The 22,963-nt window shown below is 41.4% G+C and overlaps 1 protein-coding gene across 2 annotated transcripts in view; it reads right to left on the bottom strand.

The window, feature by feature from the left end:
* Positions 1 to 6,415: 6,415 nt before the first annotated feature.
* The window catches only part of ap3b1a (adaptor related protein complex 3 subunit beta 1a), a 58,428-nt gene continuing 41,880 nt past the window's right edge, over positions 6,416 to 22,963 (bottom strand). For both annotated transcript variants that reach the window (XM_040007168.1, XM_040007167.1), the window contains exons 23-27: positions 21,626 to 21,854; positions 17,930 to 18,014; positions 17,191 to 17,288; positions 15,642 to 15,780; positions 6,416 to 7,322 (exon numbers count right to left, since the gene is read on the bottom strand). In XM_040007168.1, the coding sequence (XP_039863102.1) occupies positions 7,169 to 7,322; positions 15,642 to 15,780; positions 17,191 to 17,288; positions 17,930 to 18,014; positions 21,626 to 21,854 (705 nt within the window). In that variant the 3' untranslated portion in view covers positions 6,416 to 7,168. The remainder of the gene's footprint in view (positions 7,323 to 15,641; positions 15,781 to 17,190; positions 17,289 to 17,929; positions 18,015 to 21,625; positions 21,855 to 22,963) is intronic.

Raw genomic sequence — 22,963 nt, 5'->3', positions numbered from 1 at the left:
TTTATAGCCTCTTCCACAGCGAATAGACGTGGACACCAGCTGAGGTAAGCAGAGGACTCAGCTCAGACTCACTACAGTACAGTATAGGGTCTACCTTACAACATAAAGCACCTTGACGCGACTGTTGTTGTGATTAGACCCTGTATAGTTTTATGGGCGATCGTGGCTCAAGAGTTGGGAGTTCGCCTTGTAATCGGAAGGTTGCCGGTTCGAGCCCCAGCTTGGACAGTCTCGGTCGTTTTGTCCTTGGGCAAGACACTTCACCCGTTGCCTACTGGTGGTGGTCAGAGGGCCCGGTGGCGCCAGTGTCCGGCAGCCTCGCCTCTGTCAGTGCGCCCCAGGGTGGCTGTGGCTACAATGTAGCTTGCCATCACCAGTGTGTGAATGGGTGGATGACTGAGTTTGTAAAGCGTTTTGGGGTCCTTAGGGACTAGTGAAGCGCTACACAAATACAGACCATTTACCATGTATAAAAAAAAATTGAACAGATGAACGAGTTGTTTGTCCTACAGCAGCCACCATAGCTAGGATTATGCACTTAAATTGGGATGGGTCAGAAAACAGAACTTAGCCAAATGACATCTAGTGGTGAGATTTTGCACACTGTACCTTTAAGCATAATAACGGCAATAACTGAAAAATCGAAACAAAATGTGAGGTTCTTTACAAGAGGTGTCACCTTTATTTTTGACATAATGTACTTTCCTGAAACATTTTTTACTTTCAGAACTTTAAGTCTTATGTGATATTATTTGTTGTAGGCCACATGTGAGCCAAACATGGCATGAGGGCTGGAATCAGCCAATGGGCGATCTCAATCAGCTTCTTAAAAGGAAAAAAATAAATAAATATTGGAGGAAAATATCTTAATAAATATCTTAAATCTGACTGTAGGCATTCCCCTATTCTTTTTCTAACCATTGATAATGTATTGTGTTGATGACGTTAACCTGCTATAAAAACAACTGAACCCTCGGAAACATGAAGCTGTTGTGCAACCCTGATTTTTTTCCCCCATATAGATTACTCAACAAGGGTAAACGTGACACCAGAAATGTCTGAGGGACTTGGCCTGGACATTAAATAGTCTCTAATCTGCCATTACCTTGGTACAAAGTCTGTGTGAAGTCTGATCACCCATGTGAGATGAGCACAGGTAGTAGTCCGGTTAATTCACAGCAAGCGAGGGGTCGCCATGTGTTTTGTAGCCTCCACGCTGTGCCCGGACAACTCCCCCACTTAAACCAAAGAATTTTCAGTAGTAAGAACATAGCTGAAGCACACCTGTCGTGTGCATCACATGAAGAAGGCCAACAGTCTCTAATCGGATTCTCCCGACACTGTCCGGGGCTCATGTGTGCAAACCACAGACAGTTAAAGAGATGGAGGCAGCTGCTGTGAAGTCCTATTTTAAAACCTCAAGATGAGTGTTTCTAGAGACAGGAAGTGATTAGCAACAGGCAGATCTTATTATGAAACCCACACTTACTAGCTATTAACTTATCAATCGCAAGCCATTAGCGAGTAAGCTAATGACTTGGATAATATATATATATTATTATGTGTGTGTGCACATTTAACTCCAATGCCTGACCAAGCACTTAAAATGTTGCATAAGGGATAGATCTTCCAAACCACTTACACTACTACTCATAGTACTGGTTATGGCGTTGTTTATGATGATGATGATAATGGTGATAATAGTGACTATGATGGTAATGAAGACAGCACTGATGATGATAGCAAAGATTATGGCAATAGGTGATGTTGGTGATAATGATTGTGGTGGTAACAATAATGGTGAACAGGATGGCAATAGTGAGAATCATTGTGGTTCTAATGATGTCATTAAAAACCCATTAAAAACCAGTGGGTCATAGCTGTAGAAGTCCCAGTTACGGCTAGTATACAGTATGAATATGTTACCATCACTTTATAATACATCCGTGCTGTTAGAGCTCAGCCTTCACCTGTGGACGAGAGGGGATATGAAAAGTGTTGGATAATTATAATTCACAACATGACCTTTATTGGTTTTTGTAAGAGTGGAAGAGAGCACACCGTAAAAGATAACTGAACAGTAAAGACTTCCAAAGGGTTATAAAGCGAGAGAGCTCATGTGTTGTCTGTGAATGGCTTTTTAGGTACTGATAAATCAAATAAGTGGGAGACGATGCTAAAGAAAGAGCTGCTAAGAGTACTATTTGCTTTGTTTGAGTCTGTAAGAGAAGTTGACATGTTGATTAAACAAATGCAAATGTAATTTTATTGTTATGACAGAACTAAAACTCGAAATGTAGCGAAGGAATAATTTGGACTGCCACTGCCGTCTTTGCTTACGCATGCTGTATCTTTGTCTGCACTATCCGTGGCTCCTTGTCAGATGAACGAGGGGTTGATCAGACTGCACAGGCTAATGAGAAGTCGCTCTCGGTGGTAAGGTCAGACAGGCGTTTCCCGAGCCGGGCTTTTCTTTCTCTCTGCGCCATCGTTCCCTTCATCTCGCTCTGCTCTGTTCAAACAGAGGCTGTGATAAGACCAAGTGAACAGGCCCATCATGTCACTGTGCTGCAGCCCAGTGAGGGGAACCGAATCAAGCTGTCACCGTGCAGGAGTGTTGAGGGAGAGGTGAAGGGGAAGAGAGGTAGCCGCCTGTTCTCCCATTCCCTCCACAGAGCCCATTATAACAGGTGCCAACACTGGGAGACGGATCTCGCATGCACACACACTCTCACACTCACACACACAGTGTTGTTTCCATTACTTCAGAGCACATGGCACTGACTTACATTCATCCTCTAGAAACTTATCCAACCTTAAACCAAGTCTTCACCCTGAAAATGTAATGTTTTATGTTATGACGACTTGATTTTGTCAGCCCAAGTGAGGTTGTACAATGAAAATAAAGGTAATTCTATTCTGCTATATTACCATGTCTGCTTTAGTTTAGCTTGTTAGCATTCTTTCTTCAAAGTTATATGATTGAAATCTAGCAGGCGATGAGCTACTAGCACAGAGTAGCACAGACCCATTTTTGAATCTCAGTGTCAGCATCTTAGCCTCTGTCATGTGTTGTTTGTTTTTTTTTTACATTTTATTTACCCTAAAATGTTACCTTATTTTGGTGAGAAGGTGAAATGCTAATGCTATCATTAGTAAGCTTAGCTAGCAAGTCACACTCATTAGGGAACTAGGGACTCAGTAGGGAACACGCACACACAGATATCTGATAATTAGTGATGACATACTAAAGCTTTACTCACTAAAGCTGAAGCACAAACTTTTTAAATGTCTGCAGTTCACAGCAGGTCATGTTCCCACACAATTACTATACATATTCTTTGTTTTGTTTTGTTTTTTTGTTCCAGAATATGAATTAAAAATGCTAAAGAAAATCTTTAATGATGCTTGAAGTTGAGCATTTGAACATCTGAATCCGTTGGGATCAACGCGCTTTAGGAGCCAGCCTCAGTTGGCCAATAGATGAGCTTTGGATTTCGAGGTTGCTGGGAGGTGTAACATGATCACTAGTCTCTACTTCAGTCGCATATTGATTGATAGAAAATCCAGTGCAGTGGTGCTCTTTTCCTTAGTGTTTGCTTTATGGCCACATGCTAAGGAAAATAAAGTTGCTTATTGAAAGTAAGATGATCACCACAGTTAATGTGTCTGTACAAGATTTCATAGCTATTTATCCGATATCAATCATCCTTGTGTTTACATTAACCTCTGATGATGTGATCAGTCCAGTTACTTAAAAATGTCCATATACAACCTATTGACAGCATAATGACATTTTTCTTCACAACATCAGTTATCCTGCACCTGGCCTATATGTAGGGGCCTTCGGCTCTGCTCTAGTATCTGTGAGTCTTATATTGTTGTTATGCTGAGGTTTCCAAAGTGATTCTGTTTGCACAGCTATAAAAAGACAATAAACCAGAGCCAGCTAAGCTTCCGTTAATTAAATGCACATTATGAAGTTGAAGTCAGACAAAAGGCATCTATTCATCACCAGGATGTTAAACGAGTTATTTCCTTAGCTGGAAATAATTTTAAAAATTAAATTAATAAACGAAAGATGAATTAGTCTCTTTCTAAGGGATTATTTAAGTCAGCAAGCGCTGATGTAAGGCTCTAATGTTTATTCAAACCTTTCCACCATTTGCTGCTCTCTTCTTCCGTTTATGCTCATCATCGCACGATAATACACCAACATATTAACGCCAACGTCACCTACACGATCAGGAGTTCAGCAACTAGATTTGACACCGTTTATATTTTAGGCCGCTGAAGGTTCTTTTCTATCACACATTATGACATCATCATGTTACCAACCAGGTATTCGTGGCTTCTGACTACAGTCACAATACTGTGACATGGACATGGGCTATTTACTTAAAATAACCTCAGGATTTGTACTCTAGTGTTTTCAGACTGAACCTAAATCACAAAATTATAATAATATTCTTTAATATTCAATATTGTTTTGTGAAAACCAACACATATCTCTTTTTTTGGAAATATCTCAGTCAGTAAGGTAATCTGCTGACTGAGCGTATGGGGGGCAACTGGAAATTTTTCCGTGGTTCTGGGGGAGCCAGCAGGTATCCTCAAGTTCTATCCATCAGTGTTGTTTAAGAATATAATTAGATCATAAAAAATTAAGAAAGTTACTTCATTGTCAGATAATAGCGCATTAAGAGCAATATCTCTTTTGCTCTCCACATGGACTGTTAACCTGCATGCAGTCATGCCGCTAAAATTCTGCTCTAACATGTGGAGCATCTAACATGTTAAGATCCCAGTCATTTAAACTCTATTAAACCCTTTATTACAGGCTTGGCTGCTTAGTCTGTAGCCACCGCTAGCTGCTTTCTAGGCTTCAACATCAGCTAATCTGACCCTCTCGGTCATGTTGATGGTGTTAGTGATTTCTGAAGCTTAAAAAGAAACAGTTACCTAATAATTGTTTGGTTACGGTTTATTTTATTCATATGTTCCATATATTCTACATATTTCATCCTATATGTACTAATTATCAGGTATCTATCTGGTAAAACCACTTGCTAAGCTTGCTAGTGCTAGCTTGTTCGTTTGCACCCGACTCTCTCATCCAAATATGGTTGCTTCTGGTTCTGAAATGGTGGAGGAGCTACCTGCTCACTTTGTTACTCTGAGAAGAAAATTGTAATTTGAGCATCACCTGTGTGTTATGATGATTGTTTATTTAAATGGTCCATATGGTTGTGAATATCTTGCCAATGGAGGCTAGTCATTAGCAAGGACAGGTACACGTTTAAAGGGTTAGGGTGCTTGACTTACTGAATGAGTGGATGATTCTGTCCTCATTTAACACCTCTAGTTTACCAGCTAAGTCACTCACTATCTCAGATATAGATATCCTCATTCAGCCTCTGACGAATCCGATTTTTCGACACACACACACACACACACACACACACACAATGAAAATGTAACTTAAACGAGTCTTCTTTTAGGCAGAAATCTGGGCTGATTGTGTCAGAGCCAGTCACATAGACACAATCATATAATCACCAACAAGTTGCCCAACCCACTGCTTCCTGTGGGCCTCATGTGAAAGAAAGTCTTTCTTTTTGTGTGAAAACTTGTAAAGCATGCAAGTATTTTTGGAAACCTTCTCTGTGTGGATCTGTATGATGAAATGCAAGGTGTGTGTGTCTGGCAGGCCTGACACAGTGTGTGTGTGTGTGTGTGTGTAATGGGAACAGCTGGCTGAGGGAATGAGTACAGAGGGAGAGGTGATGGATGCGAGTGGAGCTCCTGTGACAGATGAGCTAACAGGTGTTCACCACAGCCCTCAGAGAGACGCTATTTATGAGCCGGAAAAGACAGCCAGACGCAAAAGCACACTCCGCCACCGGCCTCCTCAGTGCTCAAACACATCACGTACATCTGCACAACTTTACTCAACAATGAGCGACACGGCAGAACTGCCTTCAGACGGCACAGAGGTTTTAGTTTGCAAGAAGCAGCTTTGCTCAACAGTCAAGTTGAAGCCTTTTCATGGCTGTACATACACAAAGTCCTCATGCATCTTGCGCTGCAAAAATTACCATAAAACATTTTTATGGTGCACCTAATCTTGCACCTTACTTTTACTTTTCTCAGTTTGCAACTAAGCTACAACTAAATTTGGTGTTCTTCTCATGTTTATACTGACTCTGCTTCCACATATAACGCACTCTCTTTTAAAAGTGAATGACCTTAGCTTGTAGGAGGGCAGTGATTCAAGAGGAATCAACCTCTTTAGTTTAAAACAAGTTCAAACAAGTAGGGGCTTTTGCAAACGTTACCAGCCTCAGCCTGCCAATTAGAGCTCAATTTTTGTTTCAGCCACATTCTGTTAAAAGACTAGACTGCATGACACAGCTTAGTTTTAATAAAGTCACATTTTTATTGTTGAGATGTAGCAGTACAGATAAAAAAAACACTCTTGGACATCCGAGTCTGATGTTTGGTTATCTTGATAATGTCAGGCACTGTATCAAATGTGATTTGGTAACGTTTCAAGACTAGAATGTAAAACTAAATCAGTGTTTGGTGTCACGGTATTCATACAGTTTTATGATCTGACATTGTGTTTGTGGGTCAAAATGCCACAGAGCATCCCCCCCTCTCTCCTGTTATTGGCGGCAAAGAAGTCGAATGAAACATCGCAGAGGCACAGACATGTTGGCACTGTGAGTGGAGCGGTGATGCAGTTCTTCCCCCAAATGTATGTACAGATGTTGGTACATTATCATGCTTCATCAAACCATAAACAGCATGAGATTTAAGTAATTACTGCCGAGGAAAATGGCCAGTTAGTCGGATATTTTTACCATGGAGTTGTGTCTGGAAATACTTAAACACAACGACAGCAAGTTCAGTTTAATTCTAATTTATTCTAACTTCCATGAAGCTTCTAAAGATTTAAGATTTCAATTATTCCCGTGTTTGAAGATATTCTGTTTCCAAACACATAGGCCACAGAAATAAACACTGAATAGCATTTTTCAGTTGTTTACACTTCATTCTTTGTGAACACTTCTCGCTATGGTTCTTCTGCATTTTGGTGAAATCTTCAATTAAGCGTCGCCCACGTTTATTTTTTATTACAGCGAGATGAAAAGAGGGGAGGATCCTACGCCTGGGCGAGGGCTTGTTTGAGGTCTCGGAGCAGCATGGAGGCCATGAGGCTCTTTTCTGTGTTGATGGTGAGCAGCGCTCCCGAGGACTCGCTCAGTTCTAGAGACACCAAGACCAGAGCTCTGCTGCTGACTGTCTGCCCAGCAAACCTGCAGGAGAGGAGGAACACTTGGATCAGTTTCAAACAACCAAAGAAGAAGCCAGGAACTGAAGTGCAAGGCTGAGAGTGGGACCTTAAAAGGCACATATGGGTCATACTATGAGCGACTGTTTAATTCTATACCACTGATAAATAAAAATTTATATAATTTTTATGATTACTGATCTTATTTGATGACCATCTTTGAACCTGTCCAGTGTAGAGCTGATAACAACAGATAAACCAGGCGAATGACATTGCCCCCTATAAGTAAACAAAGATATTAAGCCAATACTGCAATTTAAAATGCAGATTCAGCTGATCGCTGACCCCAGCGCTGACATTTTTGTCTGCTTGATTAGTTTGTGTTATTTCATACCCAATAACTTTAAAGTCTTTCAAACATTCATCACACCATCTGAACATTTGTCTGCAAAAAACTGAAACAGAAACATTAGCACAGATGTCGGCAAGTATCTTTTTAAAAATGTTATTGTGATATCAGCTCATATATCTATTAATCTCTACTGTACGCACAAACAACAACAACTTTACTAAAATTTTACCCCTTCAGATCCACATAAACACTGATAAATGATAATTGCATTGTTTCCCCAAACTCATAAATCTTTGCAATGGAAGCTTCTCTAACATCTCACACCTTGTAATTACCCTAAATTAGGCAATGAGACAAAAGAGGAAAACGATGTGACAGGAAATACAGAGAGCAATGCAACAGACAGTTCATTAGGGAGGAGACACGCCCTGCAGTCAGTCAAACTCAATTTCTCCTGTTTTTATGGACTCCGAGTGTCTGTGAGTGTGTGGGAGCCTTGAGACCAGTATGGGGGACGCTCCGTCCAACCAACTCCCTGTGGGCAGTGAGGAGAATTCTCAGCCTCCCGTTTCCTTGGATACCATCCCCTGTAGACTGGGGGCATATCTGTGCACACATGGTCCCCATTGAGAGTGCTAACAAGAGGCAGACAGGGGCTATGACCCAGTGTGACCCTCTTTGAGGGTGCCGGGCTCCCTCTCCTGTCCCCCTTTGGCCCTCTGCATCTCTGAGCCTCACGTGGCTAACTCTCAGCCATCTGCCTCCATTTAGCACTACATCGCGCAACAAAGACCCCCGTGGCAGCCCGCTTAGGCCTGACAAACAGCCCACAAAGAGCTCCACTTAGGCCTGACTAAAGCCTGTGAAGAGCCCCCACAGGATGGCCCGTGAACAGGCGCCGTCACAGAGGCTGCGTGGTGGGAGCGACTAGCACATCCACCAATTAGCGCGCACACGTTAAAGATGGGAAGGGGGGTGGGGGGCACATGCGTACACAATGAAGCCCAGTGTGTCTGTGGTGTGTCTCTGGGGATGCTGCTAAATTACCATAAACAGAGAAGAGGGAGTTTATCAGGGAGCTCTCAGGGAGGAGAGAGAGAGTCCTCCTCAGGCTTAATTAAAATATTAGCCACTTCAGCAGGAAACAGCAGCCATTCATGAAGAGGATGAATTTCTCTCTTGCAAAAGTACCAACCTCTTTTGGCCCCGCTCTTATTTCTTTAAATAATTCCGGGCATGTGTATTCATCTAGGTTTCCAGCTGTGTGCAGGATGTGTCTGCAGCTGCACTGCATTCCAATCAAAACAACAAAATCCTACTTGTGCTAAGGAAATGTTTTCTTCTTTTTTCACCGGAGAATCACGAACAAATCTAAACATAAACGCTTGTCCCTTGCCCTGTTCCCTAACCCTCCCTCCCCCCACTGTCAAACAGCCTAAGGTGTCTATGTGGTCCCTGTGGCTTTGCTAATAGATTTAGGATATAAATCTTTTATTTACTCCGACAGTTAACACTACCCCGAGGCTGCTTTTATTTCGTCTCAGGAGACGCTGCCATGGGCTTTTGTTCACGTGTGGTAATAAGAGCGACTGAAAGAAACATGATTGGGTTTGATTTCTGAGCGTATTTGCTTTGAATACTCTCACTTTGCCGTCTGTAGCTGTGTGCAGGTGCAAAAAACAAAACAAACAACAAAAAAAACCCCCCATAAACATCAGACAATCTCTGCGCGTTTTTAAGGACTAAAAGGGGGAAAGATTAAGGTCAAGCGCGCCTTAAATGGGTCATTGGTATTCTCCTGCACTCTTCACATATCGGGCTAAACACTGGATTAATTGCAGTGTATGGAAAGAAAAGCAAAGCATAACCCCTGGACTTAGAGCAGGTGGATTGGCATCGATCGGCAGGGCTGCGGCTAAGCATCACTCTCCAATTATCTGTGATTCTCCTCAGTGCAGAGAGCCTGTGTGTGCCATCTGCCTCCCCTCCACCCCGTCACTGGAAACACAACGTCGGCTTCACCTTTACATTCAGCCTCACGCGGAGAAGACAGCGAAGGCCCAGAGGATACGGCTCGGCACGCAAGAATGGATTAAGTACACACTCCTCACCCGCATCTCAACTAAACATGCAACCATGTTTGATTAAAGAAAAAACAAAAAAACCCCAAAAACCATCATGTATGTTTTCACCAAAATCAGAAAGGCTGAAGTTGACTGTGTGGAGACTACAGCTGGATGCTAGAGCCATGCTGGTTCTTGGCCAGGTGGACAAGTGTCCTTCAACTGAGTGGTCCGTGAGGCCAGACCAGAGCTGAACACAAGCGAGCAGACTCAACCGCGGCCAGGCAGATGGCCAAAGCTATTAGCCCCGGTTAGAACCAGGAACCCTCCGCGCATCTCCAGAGCTAAGCCATACAGACAAACTGCAGCACTGCACTCAAAGGGCAGAGGGACAGACAGACAGCAGAGGACACAAACAGACCAGAACAAGAAGATAAAAGATAAAATAAACCTGCCACAGAGGACATTTGTGTAATTAGGCCGGTTTTAAACAGAGACAACTTCAGTGAAAAAGAGGAAAATCCAGTGTTTAGACAAAAAAAATAATAATATCAAATTGTAAAGTAAAGAGAATGAACAGCTTATAAATCAAGCGCCTGAGGTTTTTATTTATTTATTTATTTTTCGCTTTTCAAAATTAGCCTCTAACAGGAGGGATTGGCAATGCATGCAAAATTCGATCAAATTTGCTTTCAAACGGACTGAAAAATAGAGCACATTTATTCTATTCCGCCTGTTTAGACATAAACAAGAACAGCGTTTTCTACATTTGCTTTCCTGCTTGATTTATTGCCATCCTCCTTTCCAGCAATCAATTTTTGTGTTTCAGTGGCATCCCCACCCCTCCACCTCCGCTCAGCCTTCACGCCTGTTTGGGAAAAGCAGTGCTGCACCCTGCTGATAAACAAGGGGAATGCAGGGATGTAGATGGGAGGCGGGGGGGTTGGGAGGAGGCAGGCTGTTACTTTGTTAAAAAGCACCTGTGCCGACTAGAGCGCTGTGATCTATAACACAAAGCCTCATGAGCAAGAAGTGTGTGTTGTGAACTGTATCATTCTTGGGCTTCATATTGAAATCCCATCCATTATTTCTACATTAAAGCCCAAGTCTCACTCTGCAAAGGGGAGATTCCTGTGTGATCTTACCAAGATTAGAGAGGCCTTTCTCCAGGGAGATCAGAGCAGAAAAACAGGGCCTGGATTGGAGGTCACCTCACATACCACATTTAATGCAGAGTGACCTCTACAATAAGCTCTCAGTGGGTGTATCCGATCTGATCGATCACTCGGCTTTGTGTGTGTGGGTTGGGGTGTTATTCAGGGGGGAAACAGTAACACACAAATACCACAAGTAAAATTATCACCAGTGCTCAAACACGGTGCTAATATTATGCTATTTTTTTCACTGCAGATTCTGAAATATAAAGATTTATTGCTTTACACTGCTTCATGCACTGATCTGTCACAACATTAAAACCACCGTCTAATGTTGGGTACGTCACATCCACATGGTCTCCCAGCAGGACACTGGACTGTAACAAGACTGCAAATGCTTTTCACTTTACCAGGCTCCATGATATATTTAGGGGTGGGTTTTGATTATCGATTTATTGATTAAAATCTATTCTAGCTTGGATAACGTGATATCGATTCATTAAAATCCTGAATAGATTTTTTAATATAAATTTATTTTGCCTGAGATGCCAGAATCTCAGGTTAAAACTCACAAAATTTCAACAACCACCAAACAGCTAAAACAGTAAATGAGAACAGGAACACGGATTCTGCACAAAGACGTAAACACAAAGCTCGGACCTGCCGACGAATCAGAATCAGTGAGATGTCGCCTTTCTCACCCGACGGCACGGACACGGTCGGGGCTGAAAGCCGACAGCTCGCCGATTCTGATGTTTCGGCAGGTCTGCGCTTTGTGTTCACGCCCCTTTTGAAGCTGTAGGTTTTATCTCTCTCCAAACAATATTGACTGAACCAGCAGCAAAAGAAGATCCAAACTACGCTTCACATAAACATCGTCATGAATTCTTTCTTACTTTTGTTTTGCTTCCATCACGATAAAAATCACACTTCATGCACAGCTCTCTCTCTCTCTCTCTCTCTCTCTCTCAGTGTACTTCAAGAACAGTTTCCTGTCTAAAAATCTGTTTTCTGCATTATTCTCTTGCTTATTATGCACAAGTCTACCGTTGTTTACAGCGCTGCCGGCCGCTGTTTTTTCCTTTTACTTACTTCTGAAAAGAAAGCCTCATTTCTGCTGTTCAATAGGCTTCTGAACAAATTTAAACTTAAAAAAAAAAAAAAAAAAATATGCAAAATTGCAAAACGCTTAAGATGCGTCTCTAATAAAAACTTTGTAACTTTGCTCTGCTTCACTTCAGCAGCATCAGGTACTGTTCATATGTTGGTTAATGGTTTTCTTTCGTTTTTGATCTACTGCAGAATATTTTTATAAAATCCCAGGCCTGGAAAATCACCTTCATGTTTTTCTGTGTTTTATCCTCAGCTACTTTGACACAAAGGCATCTGCTGTGATGCTCACACCTTTGATCAAGTCTCACAAGTGTCAGCTCTCTTTTTATAGATACAAAAATATGGAAATGTGCTGATGCATGATCTGAATTATAATATTTTTGACTGTCTGAGGCAAAATTTCCCCGATTCAAATAGAATCGAATCGTGGATCAAATCGATTCAGGACCTTGTGAATCGTAATCGAATCGATTCTAGAAATCAGTGACCAGCCCTAGATATATTTTACTGTTTGGGGGATTCAGAAGAAATGCTGGACTTCTGATGGGCGAGTTTCACTACTTTATACAAACTGTTTCAACAGATTAATTAGCTTAGGGTTCAGTATCTTGCCCAGAAATAGTTGGGGATCAAACTACAGACCTTCTCTTTAGCAGACAACCCGCTCTACCTCCGAAACCACAGGGTTGGGAAATGATGATTAAAAGCAGTCTGCTGACATTGTTAAAGAAAGACACATCTGCAAACTTCAGACTGCTCATTGTCTGGCCGACCAAACAAAATATCTACATCTGAATAGCCAAAAGCAGCACTTTTGTGCTTTTCAAAACTATTTTCATAATTAACCTTAAAACTGTATGTTAAGTCTGTATTGAAAAAAAAAAAATCACTTTTGCAGCTCAGGAGCAGCTCAGGAGGTAAAGAGAAGTTCAGCAGTCCACTTCCTGAGCTCCTCCATCCTGTGTGATACTGAACCATAAACTGTCCCAACGCATTCATCAGTGGGGTCAGCAGGTAGAGCAGGTCATCTGCTAATTAAAAGGTTGGTGGTTTAATTCCTGGCTGCTCCAGTCTGCATGAAAAAGTATCCTGAACCCTGAGCGTTCATTGGAAAGAGGCATGTTGTATAAAACCCTTAGAATGCTCAAGTAGAGTCGAAAAGCACTACAGAACCAGTCCATTTCTGTGTGTGTGTGTGTGTGTGTGTGTGTGTGTGTGTGTGTGTGTTTAGACTAGACAAGCACATTTAGCATTACTCTTGCCAAATCACTTTATGATTATTATATGTTTTCCATTTTATTAGGTTACCACATAACCACCTCTTACAGATCACGCTGTCAAAGATGTCAGTTATGTTTGAGGAGACTGTCAGAGAGGAACACCATCTTCTCCATCAGACAGAACTCCATGGGAAGCAAGTGCGGAAGAGGTGGTCACCGTATGGACAGCAGCGGACCATATGGAAGAGTGTCTTTATCACTAGAAGGGTACGGGGTAATGCTGGGATGCTGTCCTCTTCTTCAGCAGTCACAAATGCAGCAGGGAGATTGATAGTGTGGAGTCATTTGAGCTATCGGTTATTCTGAATGAAGTATGGGCTTATTGGATGCACGTCTTTCCTACTGGCTAACATTGATTTCCACTCACTCTTTCAGCTCCCTGTACCCTTGTGCAAATGTGTCCCTCTTCTTCGCTTGTCCCTTATTTAGCCAGCTTCTCCAACATTTCTCCTCTATTGTGGCCTTAATCCATAAAGAAATTATCACAAGATCACTCAGAGATGAGCAGACAGAGACACGGGCCGGTGTTAACAGACAGACACAGAGACCGTGAGGAGGTCGGAGCGCGGTGCAGAGGGATGGAGTGAAAGACAAAGAGGAAGTGAAAGAGAGACAGCAGCGCAGAGGGAGAGACAGATGGGGGTGCAGAGATGAATTGAAAGAGAGACAGAGCAGGAAACAGAGGGAGAGAGGGAGGTGTAATTATCTATCAGGTGTTCGGGTGTGCGTGACAGAGGAGGAAGCTCATTAGCACACTCTGTGTACACCAATTACACAGCCAGGCTTCTCAGGGCATTCCCCTGGCATGTCTATGTGAGGCTGCTGGGGACAAACAAGCACTTCCACTCAGTGACACCCACATGCACGCTGCTTAACCAAACTCGGCCTAAAATGCACCGGGCGCCCGGGAACAACTCGCAGACAGTAGTGTAAAACTACTAAATGTCTGATATGAGTCCTTATCGTTGGTGTTAGCTGCACGAACATCTTTTTTTTGGTGAGGAAAGATTTGCTCGTAAGTGTTGGTTTGTTTTTTTAGAATGCAGCACTCCATTCAAAATGTAATACTAATATTAGGGGGAAAAGGTTCATTATAATGTACTTTAACGTGATAACTCTTTTACTATTAGGTACACTTTTACTTGGATCTCCTTTCGCCATCTGCCTTGACGTTTACGACATTCTTCAAAGATACAACAAGCTGCAGGAAACACTCCTCTGAGATGTGGTGGAACAACAGAATGGTAACATGGACCAAAATCTCAAAGGTGTTATTGGATTGAGATCTGGTGGCTCTGGAGCTATTTGAGTACACAAAGTGTCCAGAAAGGGATGGAGACAGCAACAACACTTGCTTCTAAGGATCCCAAAGTGTCCGAAAAAAGTAGAATTATAAGACCACCATCATCAGCCTGATCCACTGATATCAGACAGAATAAACCAACACCATCATGCTGTTTAGACCCAATTCTGAACCTGCCATCCAAGTATCGCAGCAGAAATCAAGACTCATCAGACTAGGCGATGTTTTTGCAATCTTCTATCCAATTTTGGTGAGCCAATGCAAACTGTAGCTTGAGTTTCTTGTTTTTAGGTGACAGGAATGTCTTCTGATGCTGTGGCCCATCTTGCTTCAAGGCTTAATCTGTTGCACATTCAAAGATGCTGTTATGCAAAACGTTGTTAAAAAGTTTGTCACCTTTCTATAAGCTCAATCTCCTCTGACTTCTAGCACCAACCACCATTATCGCCCAGAGAACTGCTGCTCACTGGATGTAGCATTTCTCTAAACTCTAGAGCTGGTTGACTTGGATAAATCTGACACCAACCACCATACCACATTCAAAGTAACTTCAATCACCTTTCTTTCTCATTCTAATGCTCAGTTTGAAGTTCAGCAGAACATCCTGACTACATGCCTAAATGAATTGAGTTGCTGCTGTGTGCCATGTGTAATCTCAAGGCTTCAAACTGATATTCCACAATCCAGTGGGTGTCGTCACAGTGGTTCTTTTAATCTTTTATGTAACTAGTATTCTCCCTTGAAAATAAGACCTCAACAAGACTTAAGTGATGAAATAAAATCACCTTGTATTTGAAGGAATAACTACAGTTCAAGTTAACTTTGGTAAAGGACAATTAACAGTGACCCTTAAGCCAAACGCTAAAGCCATCCGAGTCTGTACTGACTTGGCACAAAAACGTTATTTCATGTCTTTTTGCTAAGCTAACCAACTGTTGGTGGTAGACAACCCAAAAAACACACATCTGAAAAAAAAAAAAACCATAGCGCTTATATAAGAAAATCTCAAATCTATTTGCAGGTCCAATCTATAGCAAGAAAAAGAGCTTGATAATAATGGAGAGGTGAATGACCTTTACCTGCTGAAGTTGTTTTGACTGGAAGGCACTTCTCCTACGTTGGCTACAGACAGGACCTGCTTGTTGATGGCTTGCCTGGATGCATTAGCTGTTGCCATGGTGATGGTTGCAGATGTTTCATTCATGCCCTGGAGCTTACCTGAGAAGATCAAAATGTTTACCCACCAATAAAAATATAGTTCGGCATTTTTAAATCAGTAAGTGCAAAATTACACAAAAGTCCACAGTCAAGTACAGAAAAAAACACAACCCTAGCTGTGCAGTACTGTGGAATCAGGTTTCAAGATTAAAACCTCCCAATGAAATGATGCCTTCATCAATAAAGCAAAAACAGACTCCCTGGTTGGTTCATGAACACTCAGCAATGAGCAAGCAGTTTAAAAGAAAATCACTGGTTAGGTAAAAATAAAAGAGACAAATATATTAAAAACCTATTACCATAAGAATTAAACTCCACTCATTTGGTTTTAAGAATGATAAATCTGCTAGAGAGAAAATGGTCCTGAAAAGCAAGTTGTTCTTTTTAAATTCTTTTGTCTGCGTTTCAGAGGCACTCAAAGAAAAAGGAAAAAAAGCACATTGAATGAAACTTAATTAATGCAGGAGCAGCATTTAGGAGGCACTTAAGAGCACACTGATGGCTCAGATATGAGAGTACACTCTCCAGTCTCAATAGCGACAACAGCATGCACTTCTACAGGTGTTTGTATGTGCTGGAAATACTGTTAAGTGCCTCAAAGAAGCAAGCAGTGTTTTAATGACAAAGAAAGAAAAGGAAATGCTGATTAGTGATTGACTAAATTTAACATTTGCCTGTGTGTGTGTGTGTGTGTGTGTGTGTGTGTGTGTGCGTGCGTGTGCGTGTGTGTTTTGTATCTATCTATCAATCACAATCAGAACAACAAAGTCACAATATTGCAAACTAACCAATCAAGTCATTCATATTTCTCATTTTCTGTGAAGCTTCATTACCGATTTGTCAAAAGCATCTTGCCATAGCGTGGCCTGACGGCAGTTGCAGCAGCGGAAATCTTCTAAATACAGCAAAAACCTACGGCTTCCTTCAGGTGGCTAAAATCTCTTTTGCTGTTCTGACCGTGTCTGCTCAGTTTCTGAGCCGTTCAGAGCTCCTGACTGCTTCGAGCAGTGCCTGATGCCAAATACTTTAACACCCTGACAGTACAACATCTGAAAAACTCAACTATCCTCAGTAGAGGAAAAACAGTTTAAATGGTTTCATTTGAAGGTAATAAACAAAGTGAAATTCGCTGATAAGCGCAGCAGAATCTTAAATATGATCTATTAAATTTATTTGCTTCTCTCAAATTCATCAGCCAGTTTTGCTAAAGTGCTTGTGAGATTATAATAATTTCAGTATATATCATGAATTGACATTTCCATCTCAAAATATGGTGATTTGATTCAATTTGGTTCAATTTGTGTGCTTCTGTGTGTTAAACACCTTGTTTCATTTCAGCTAACAGAACGGAAAAACAAGACACACTTTTACTTCGTTTGACAATAATCTTTGAGTCACACAGTAATTCACCTTGCTCCTTGCAGAAGTCTTGTTCTGTCATGGTGCTGGCCATTAACAACTCTCCTACAGCAGGCTGGATGGACACACTGAACTGGTCCTCCTTGGTGCTGAGGAAGGATAAACACACACATACCACAGTAGCAAATGATTTATTTACAGAAGAAAAAACAAAAACAGATTCTTACAAAGAAATAAGCAAAAATGCCCCCCCCCCCAAAAAAAACAAACAAAAAACCAAACAAACAAAAACACTTTACTGCTTTTTTGCTGCATAATTTAAGACATCTGTGCACTTTTGTGTATGAAATGTTTCTCTGATCATCTTGTAAACCATGCTGGGTGAATGGCATTTTGGGCCACATTGATCCCCCCGTTCGCCCAATCTCAAACTGATTTTCTGATAAGGTTATTGATCGGCTGCACAGCGGTGCCAATGGCATTCAGCAGGTTGATTGGGCTAGGGCTGATTACTGGAGGAATAATTGTTATTCCAGTGAACCAGGATCAATTGTGCCTGATGTCTCACCTGGGAGTGCTGGCACAGAGAAAGGTAGGAAAAGGAGAATTAACAAAGAACACGAAGAGAGGGAAAAGGAACATAAGAGAAAATGACATGTAAGGGTGCTGCGATGATGAACAGGAGCAGAAAAAAGGTGGTGAGGAAGATGTACAACTGAAGGTCTTTGGGGTGGGGGTGGGAGGGGGGACCACACCTGACTGAATATGAGTGGATGTCAGGCTGTCTTACCACAACTGGAAGTTGGCTGCTTGTGTCGAGTCGCTGAAGTCAATACCCATGGATACCGTCACCGAGGCCCCTGGCTCCAACCGCTCTGAGAGTGGAAAAGAGGGGAGGGAAGACAAGAGGAGAAAAGGAATCAGTGAGTGACAAGGGCACAGTGTGCAGTGTGGGGAAGGTGGAGAGAAGGGAGGTGGGGGCAGCAGCAGAGTGGAACAGACAGGCATCCACACCACTTGTGTTTTCTACTTCACAAAGCAAGGCCACCGTGTGTGAGAAATCTATCCTTCAATCTCATTCCACACACCTCAGCCTCAGCTACAAAAAACAAAAAACATGAAGGACTAGCATATTTCCAAAACAACAGGCTTGTCAAAGGGAGCATCAGCACAGAGAGAGAGACAGAAGTGAAGCAAAGCCAAAAATGCTGAAGAGTGAATCTGGACAGCTGAATGCTAGAGGTGATGGAGGAAGAGGAGGAGGAGTGGGAGGTTAACGATGAGAAGAACACAGAGAGACAGAAACATCCTGCACGCTTCCCTACTCGGCCTGCGTTTCTCTCTCTGTGGAGCAAGCCCGTTTACTGTACAACTCTTTCCGCAGATAGAAGAGGAGGAGGAAGTGGAAACCCAGTGAAAAACAGAGCCGTCATGGACGCCCTCCAATCCAGCCTTCTGTGATGGGCTCTAAATCAAGTAAAGGGTTTGCTTTGTCTTTAGGGTCTTTGAGTCTGTACACAAATAAATAAGCAATGTGCACTATTAGCTAGAGCTGGGAGATAGAACGATAACGATATGTATTGCGAAATAACTTTTTCTCGATAGAAAAGTTAAACTATTGCGATAGGCCTCATCTCTCTCGTCCTCTTAAAAAAAAAGAAAGAAAAAAAAGAAGTAGAAGACGAAGAACAGCCAATCCAAATTAAATAGCGCAGAGCCGAACCAATCACAGCCGCAGCGTCACGTCAGGTGACTTATTACGTACAGCACAAGTGCCAAGCCGCACATGTGTATTTGTTTGGTAAGCAGCCAGCCGCCGTGCCGCCCGGGTAATGGAGGAAATGAGTGTGCCGACTAGAGAAAAATCAACCGAGAGCGTGACCGAAGGTTACCGAAGAGAAAACCGATGATTGTTCCAACGCTGGAGAGATTGTTGAACGGAAGAGCCATAGAAGTTCCGTAGTGTGAAGGTATTTCAGCTATTTCAAGTCTGACAAAAAACAGAGTAGCGCGCACTGTAAATTGTGCCGAAAGCAAGTCTGGAAATACAATAAACCAGTGCATGCTCAATCTCTGAATGGAAGCGCTGATTCGTCATTCGGTTTTTGTCAGACTAAAGTAACTGTTAAAACTGTTTGAAAAGCTCAGCTATACAACAAGGAGAGATTGAGAATTTCCTTTGAGTTCTCAGTTTATTTGATATTGACAAAAGTTAGTCAATTTTGTCTGTTCTTCTGTAAAACAAACTAAGATTTATTTTTAGAATTAATATTTTGTTTCTAAGTGGAATTGACAATTTAGTAGTCTGTTTCGTTTGTTCTATTTTGAAACTTAAACGCTTTAGCGGCTGCCTTTTGTGTAGTTTGCAATATTTGCCTTTATTTATCTGAAAAAGTCTCATGTTCCTTAAGTACATCTACCCTGTTGAACTTATTATGGGAAATAAATATTTAAATCAAAACAAGCTGCTGATTATTTCACATTTTACTTGTGAGCAACGGCACGTTTAAATCTTACAAATATAGTTATTTGGCTTATATCGTGATAGATATCGTTATCGCCTGAAATGAAAAAAAAAACAAAAAACATATCGTGATATGAAAAAATCTTATATCGCCCAGCTCTACTATTAGCTATTTATTTTATTTTAAGAAGAATATCGACTGGGTTGTGAACACTCAGCTGGGTGTAAGGACCTCTAAACAAGTAGCAAAGGAACAGTTTATTCTTGTTTTAGTATTTAAAATTTTTTATTCTAACACAGGGTAAAAATTGGAGATAATCTAACACGGACTGGGAAAGAAGATAATCTGCAATACACCTACACATGTAATGTACATATCCACTAACCTAAATCTACAATAATTGTTTTGGCCATATTGAGATAAGCTACATGTAAAGTACTTGTTCCAAATGAGTTAACAGAAAAGCTGTTAATTGGTTTAGGAACATGTCGGTAAACAAATCAAGTAATCAAAGGGCAAGATTTCATATTAAATACAAACGGTGTCATGTATTTCTCCTCACCACACATTAAGGTTTGTCTGTATTCGTCCTCTGCAAATTATCCAAATAAAGTTCAGCCGCCCACTCGCCAGGCTCAGTTGATCCAAATTAGAAACTGTTTGGCTGCTCGAGTTTCTTCAATGCCCAATCAATCTCCCCGAAACTGACAGTTTTAACATGCTCTGACGCACAGCAGTTCTCTTTCTGTGTGTGTGTGTCTACACAAATGGAATATACCAAGTGTAGTCATCATACAAGAGTGTGTAAGGGCAATAAGTGTGAGTGTATGTTTGTTTGTAATGATTAGAAAAGGGATTAGCTGAAGTAACGTTGGCTGTTTTCAGGCTCAGGGAATGAGATGGTGTCATTAGCTGATGAGAGGTTACAGTTTTTTTTATTACATTCATTAATATCCATTTAACAAAAACAAACAACTGCACAAGATGATTGTGCACAATCAGGAGTGACCTGATTGTGAGTGTACTGGTCAGATCAAGGAATTCTTTTAAGTCACTATCCAGACCAACGGTTAATCCACTGACTGAAAAACAAAGACCTCACCACCACAGCTGCCAGAACATCAAGGACTCAGTGACAGTAATACTGCCACAAACATTTTTACTAATGCAGGATGACATAAAACGGCAAGAAAAAAAAATAAACATTTAAATGAGTTTACACAACATGAAAAACATCTAAAGCTTAGAGTGTTGTTCTGGTTTAAAAGTCAGGTTTGTAGTATGGTCATTGCTTGTCCTATAGGCAGACTCTAGGAGGCCTAAACTCAGACTGAAGTGGCTGCTGACTCAAACAAGCTCAAACAAGGTGTGAAGAAAGACTTATCAGGACTGAGCAAAAGAGAAGAGCAGAGAATCTGAGTAAACTTGCACTGCTCCCTGACAGGTTCTCAGGACATCTGCCAGATTAAAAGTACAAGGGACAGAATTATCTCCTTTCTTGTAATAAAAGCTAGCCCAGTGTATTATACGCTAAAAGAAGTAATAAAGGAAGCAGTGATAGTATTTTTGTTAGTATTTGCAGAATTCTAACAGCTCTTATTATCGCTGCCACTCACACACTTTGGGTAACTGATCTTTTTTGCTTGTGAGAAAAAAAGCTTCTTCCAGTGAAACCCCTCGACACATGCATTGTAACTAAATTACTAAAAGTAGTAAAAGTTTGGCTTATAAGCAACTAAAAACAGCTTGCAGAAGCACAACAAAGCATGCTAAGGAAGAACACATCAGGAGACGATACATCATTAGCACAGATTTAAAACTGTAATCCTCAGTGTAGAAGAATTACAGAACATCATCCAGTTCACATATTTCTTTTGTTAGCACTGATGTAAATCCATGACCTACTTTAATTATAAGACAATGCTGAACATGTGCCATCCTGATTAAAAATAAGTAGTGTGCTTACTATTTACTGGGTTTGTGATGACCCACTGTGGAGTATTTACTGAAATCAAACTCACCAATGGTGTTAAAGCAGTGGATGTTCAGGCTTGCAGGGCTCTGGTCTCCTATATGGATCTCCTCCAGGGCGTGGTCTGAGCTGTTGGTCAGTATGACCTGTACTGCAACCATACTGGGCTGGTACAAACATGGCTGCCTGGGGAAATGGTACTTGGCCGACAGACCTTTTCCTGTCATATGGTGAAGCAGCTCATAGGTTTTCAAAGGGCCAAAAGATGAAGTGGTGACCTGGAAGGACATATAAAACAGGGATATACCACTGGTTCTAAATGTGGGTTTTTTGGAGTCATTTTGAGGAAACAAACAATGGTGACAAAAAAAAAAAAAAAAAAAAAAAATCATAAAAAAATGATCATTATAGTAATAAACTGCAGTTTGGGCAGGAATGAACCACAGCCTGCTGATGATTAAAAAACAAAAACAAACACCGAACAAAACCGCAAATGCAGCACATTACCCAACAGCGTAAAGCTTCCTGAATCAACACAAAACCAGAGACTGCTTTGTACATTACAGCACAAATGCATCAACACAAAAAGTCAAATTAATACAAGAATCCTCGGTTTGCCCATCACCTATATTCACGCAATTTATTTCATCCAATCAGCAGCCAAAAGGCTGCATTTTTAGCAATGTGGGACGAAGTGTTGGCTGCCCGCTCTCCTACCCCAAAGCTCCCTTTATTAACTCTGTAGGATAAAGAGGAGCGCATTTAAGAAATGCCCTCCAATCAGCCCAGTTAGATGGAAATGGGCTGGATGCTCAGTCAACCCAGGCTGAATAAAAACAACCTCTAATGAAAAGAAACACAAGTGCCTGCATGGGCCAAAACTGCCATTCGCTGGCCTTTTAAAGGGGCTTTTACCTTTTCAGAGGCAGAAAACAGCATTAACTTAAAAAACATACAGACATGAAATGAGGGGGAAGAGTGTGGTTGAATGTTTTTTTTTTTTAAAAATGTAAAAATTAAACATCTCATTACTAGAATAAAAATTGTTAACAACCGGTGCGGCTGAGATTTTTATCTGATGCTCTCGAAAGAGAAGATAGGACAGCCAGCAGTGGTACACTACACAATGCAAAGTGGGGGGGAAATCATCATGTGCACAAACACCAGACACACCTCTGCTGTAGGAGGAAAAAAAACACTAAGTTTGGAGAAAAAAAAAAATCTCCAAAGTATGACAGCTTTCAGTAGTTTAACAGTCAATAGAAGTCAAAGGCTCTTCTGTCTGGAATGACAGCACTAATTAGTTAAAAACATGAGACAGATATAGCCTTTTCACACCCTCTGAAACAATTAGCACCTGAATGCACTCACACACCAGCACAGAGCC

This window comes from Simochromis diagramma, unplaced genomic scaffold, assembly GCF_900408965.1.
Source record: "Simochromis diagramma unplaced genomic scaffold, fSimDia1.1 OVJJ01000682.1, whole genome shotgun sequence".
NCBI lineage: Eukaryota > Metazoa > Chordata > Actinopteri > Cichliformes > Cichlidae > Simochromis > Simochromis diagramma.
This window is presented reverse-complemented; position numbering and strand designations above follow the sequence as displayed.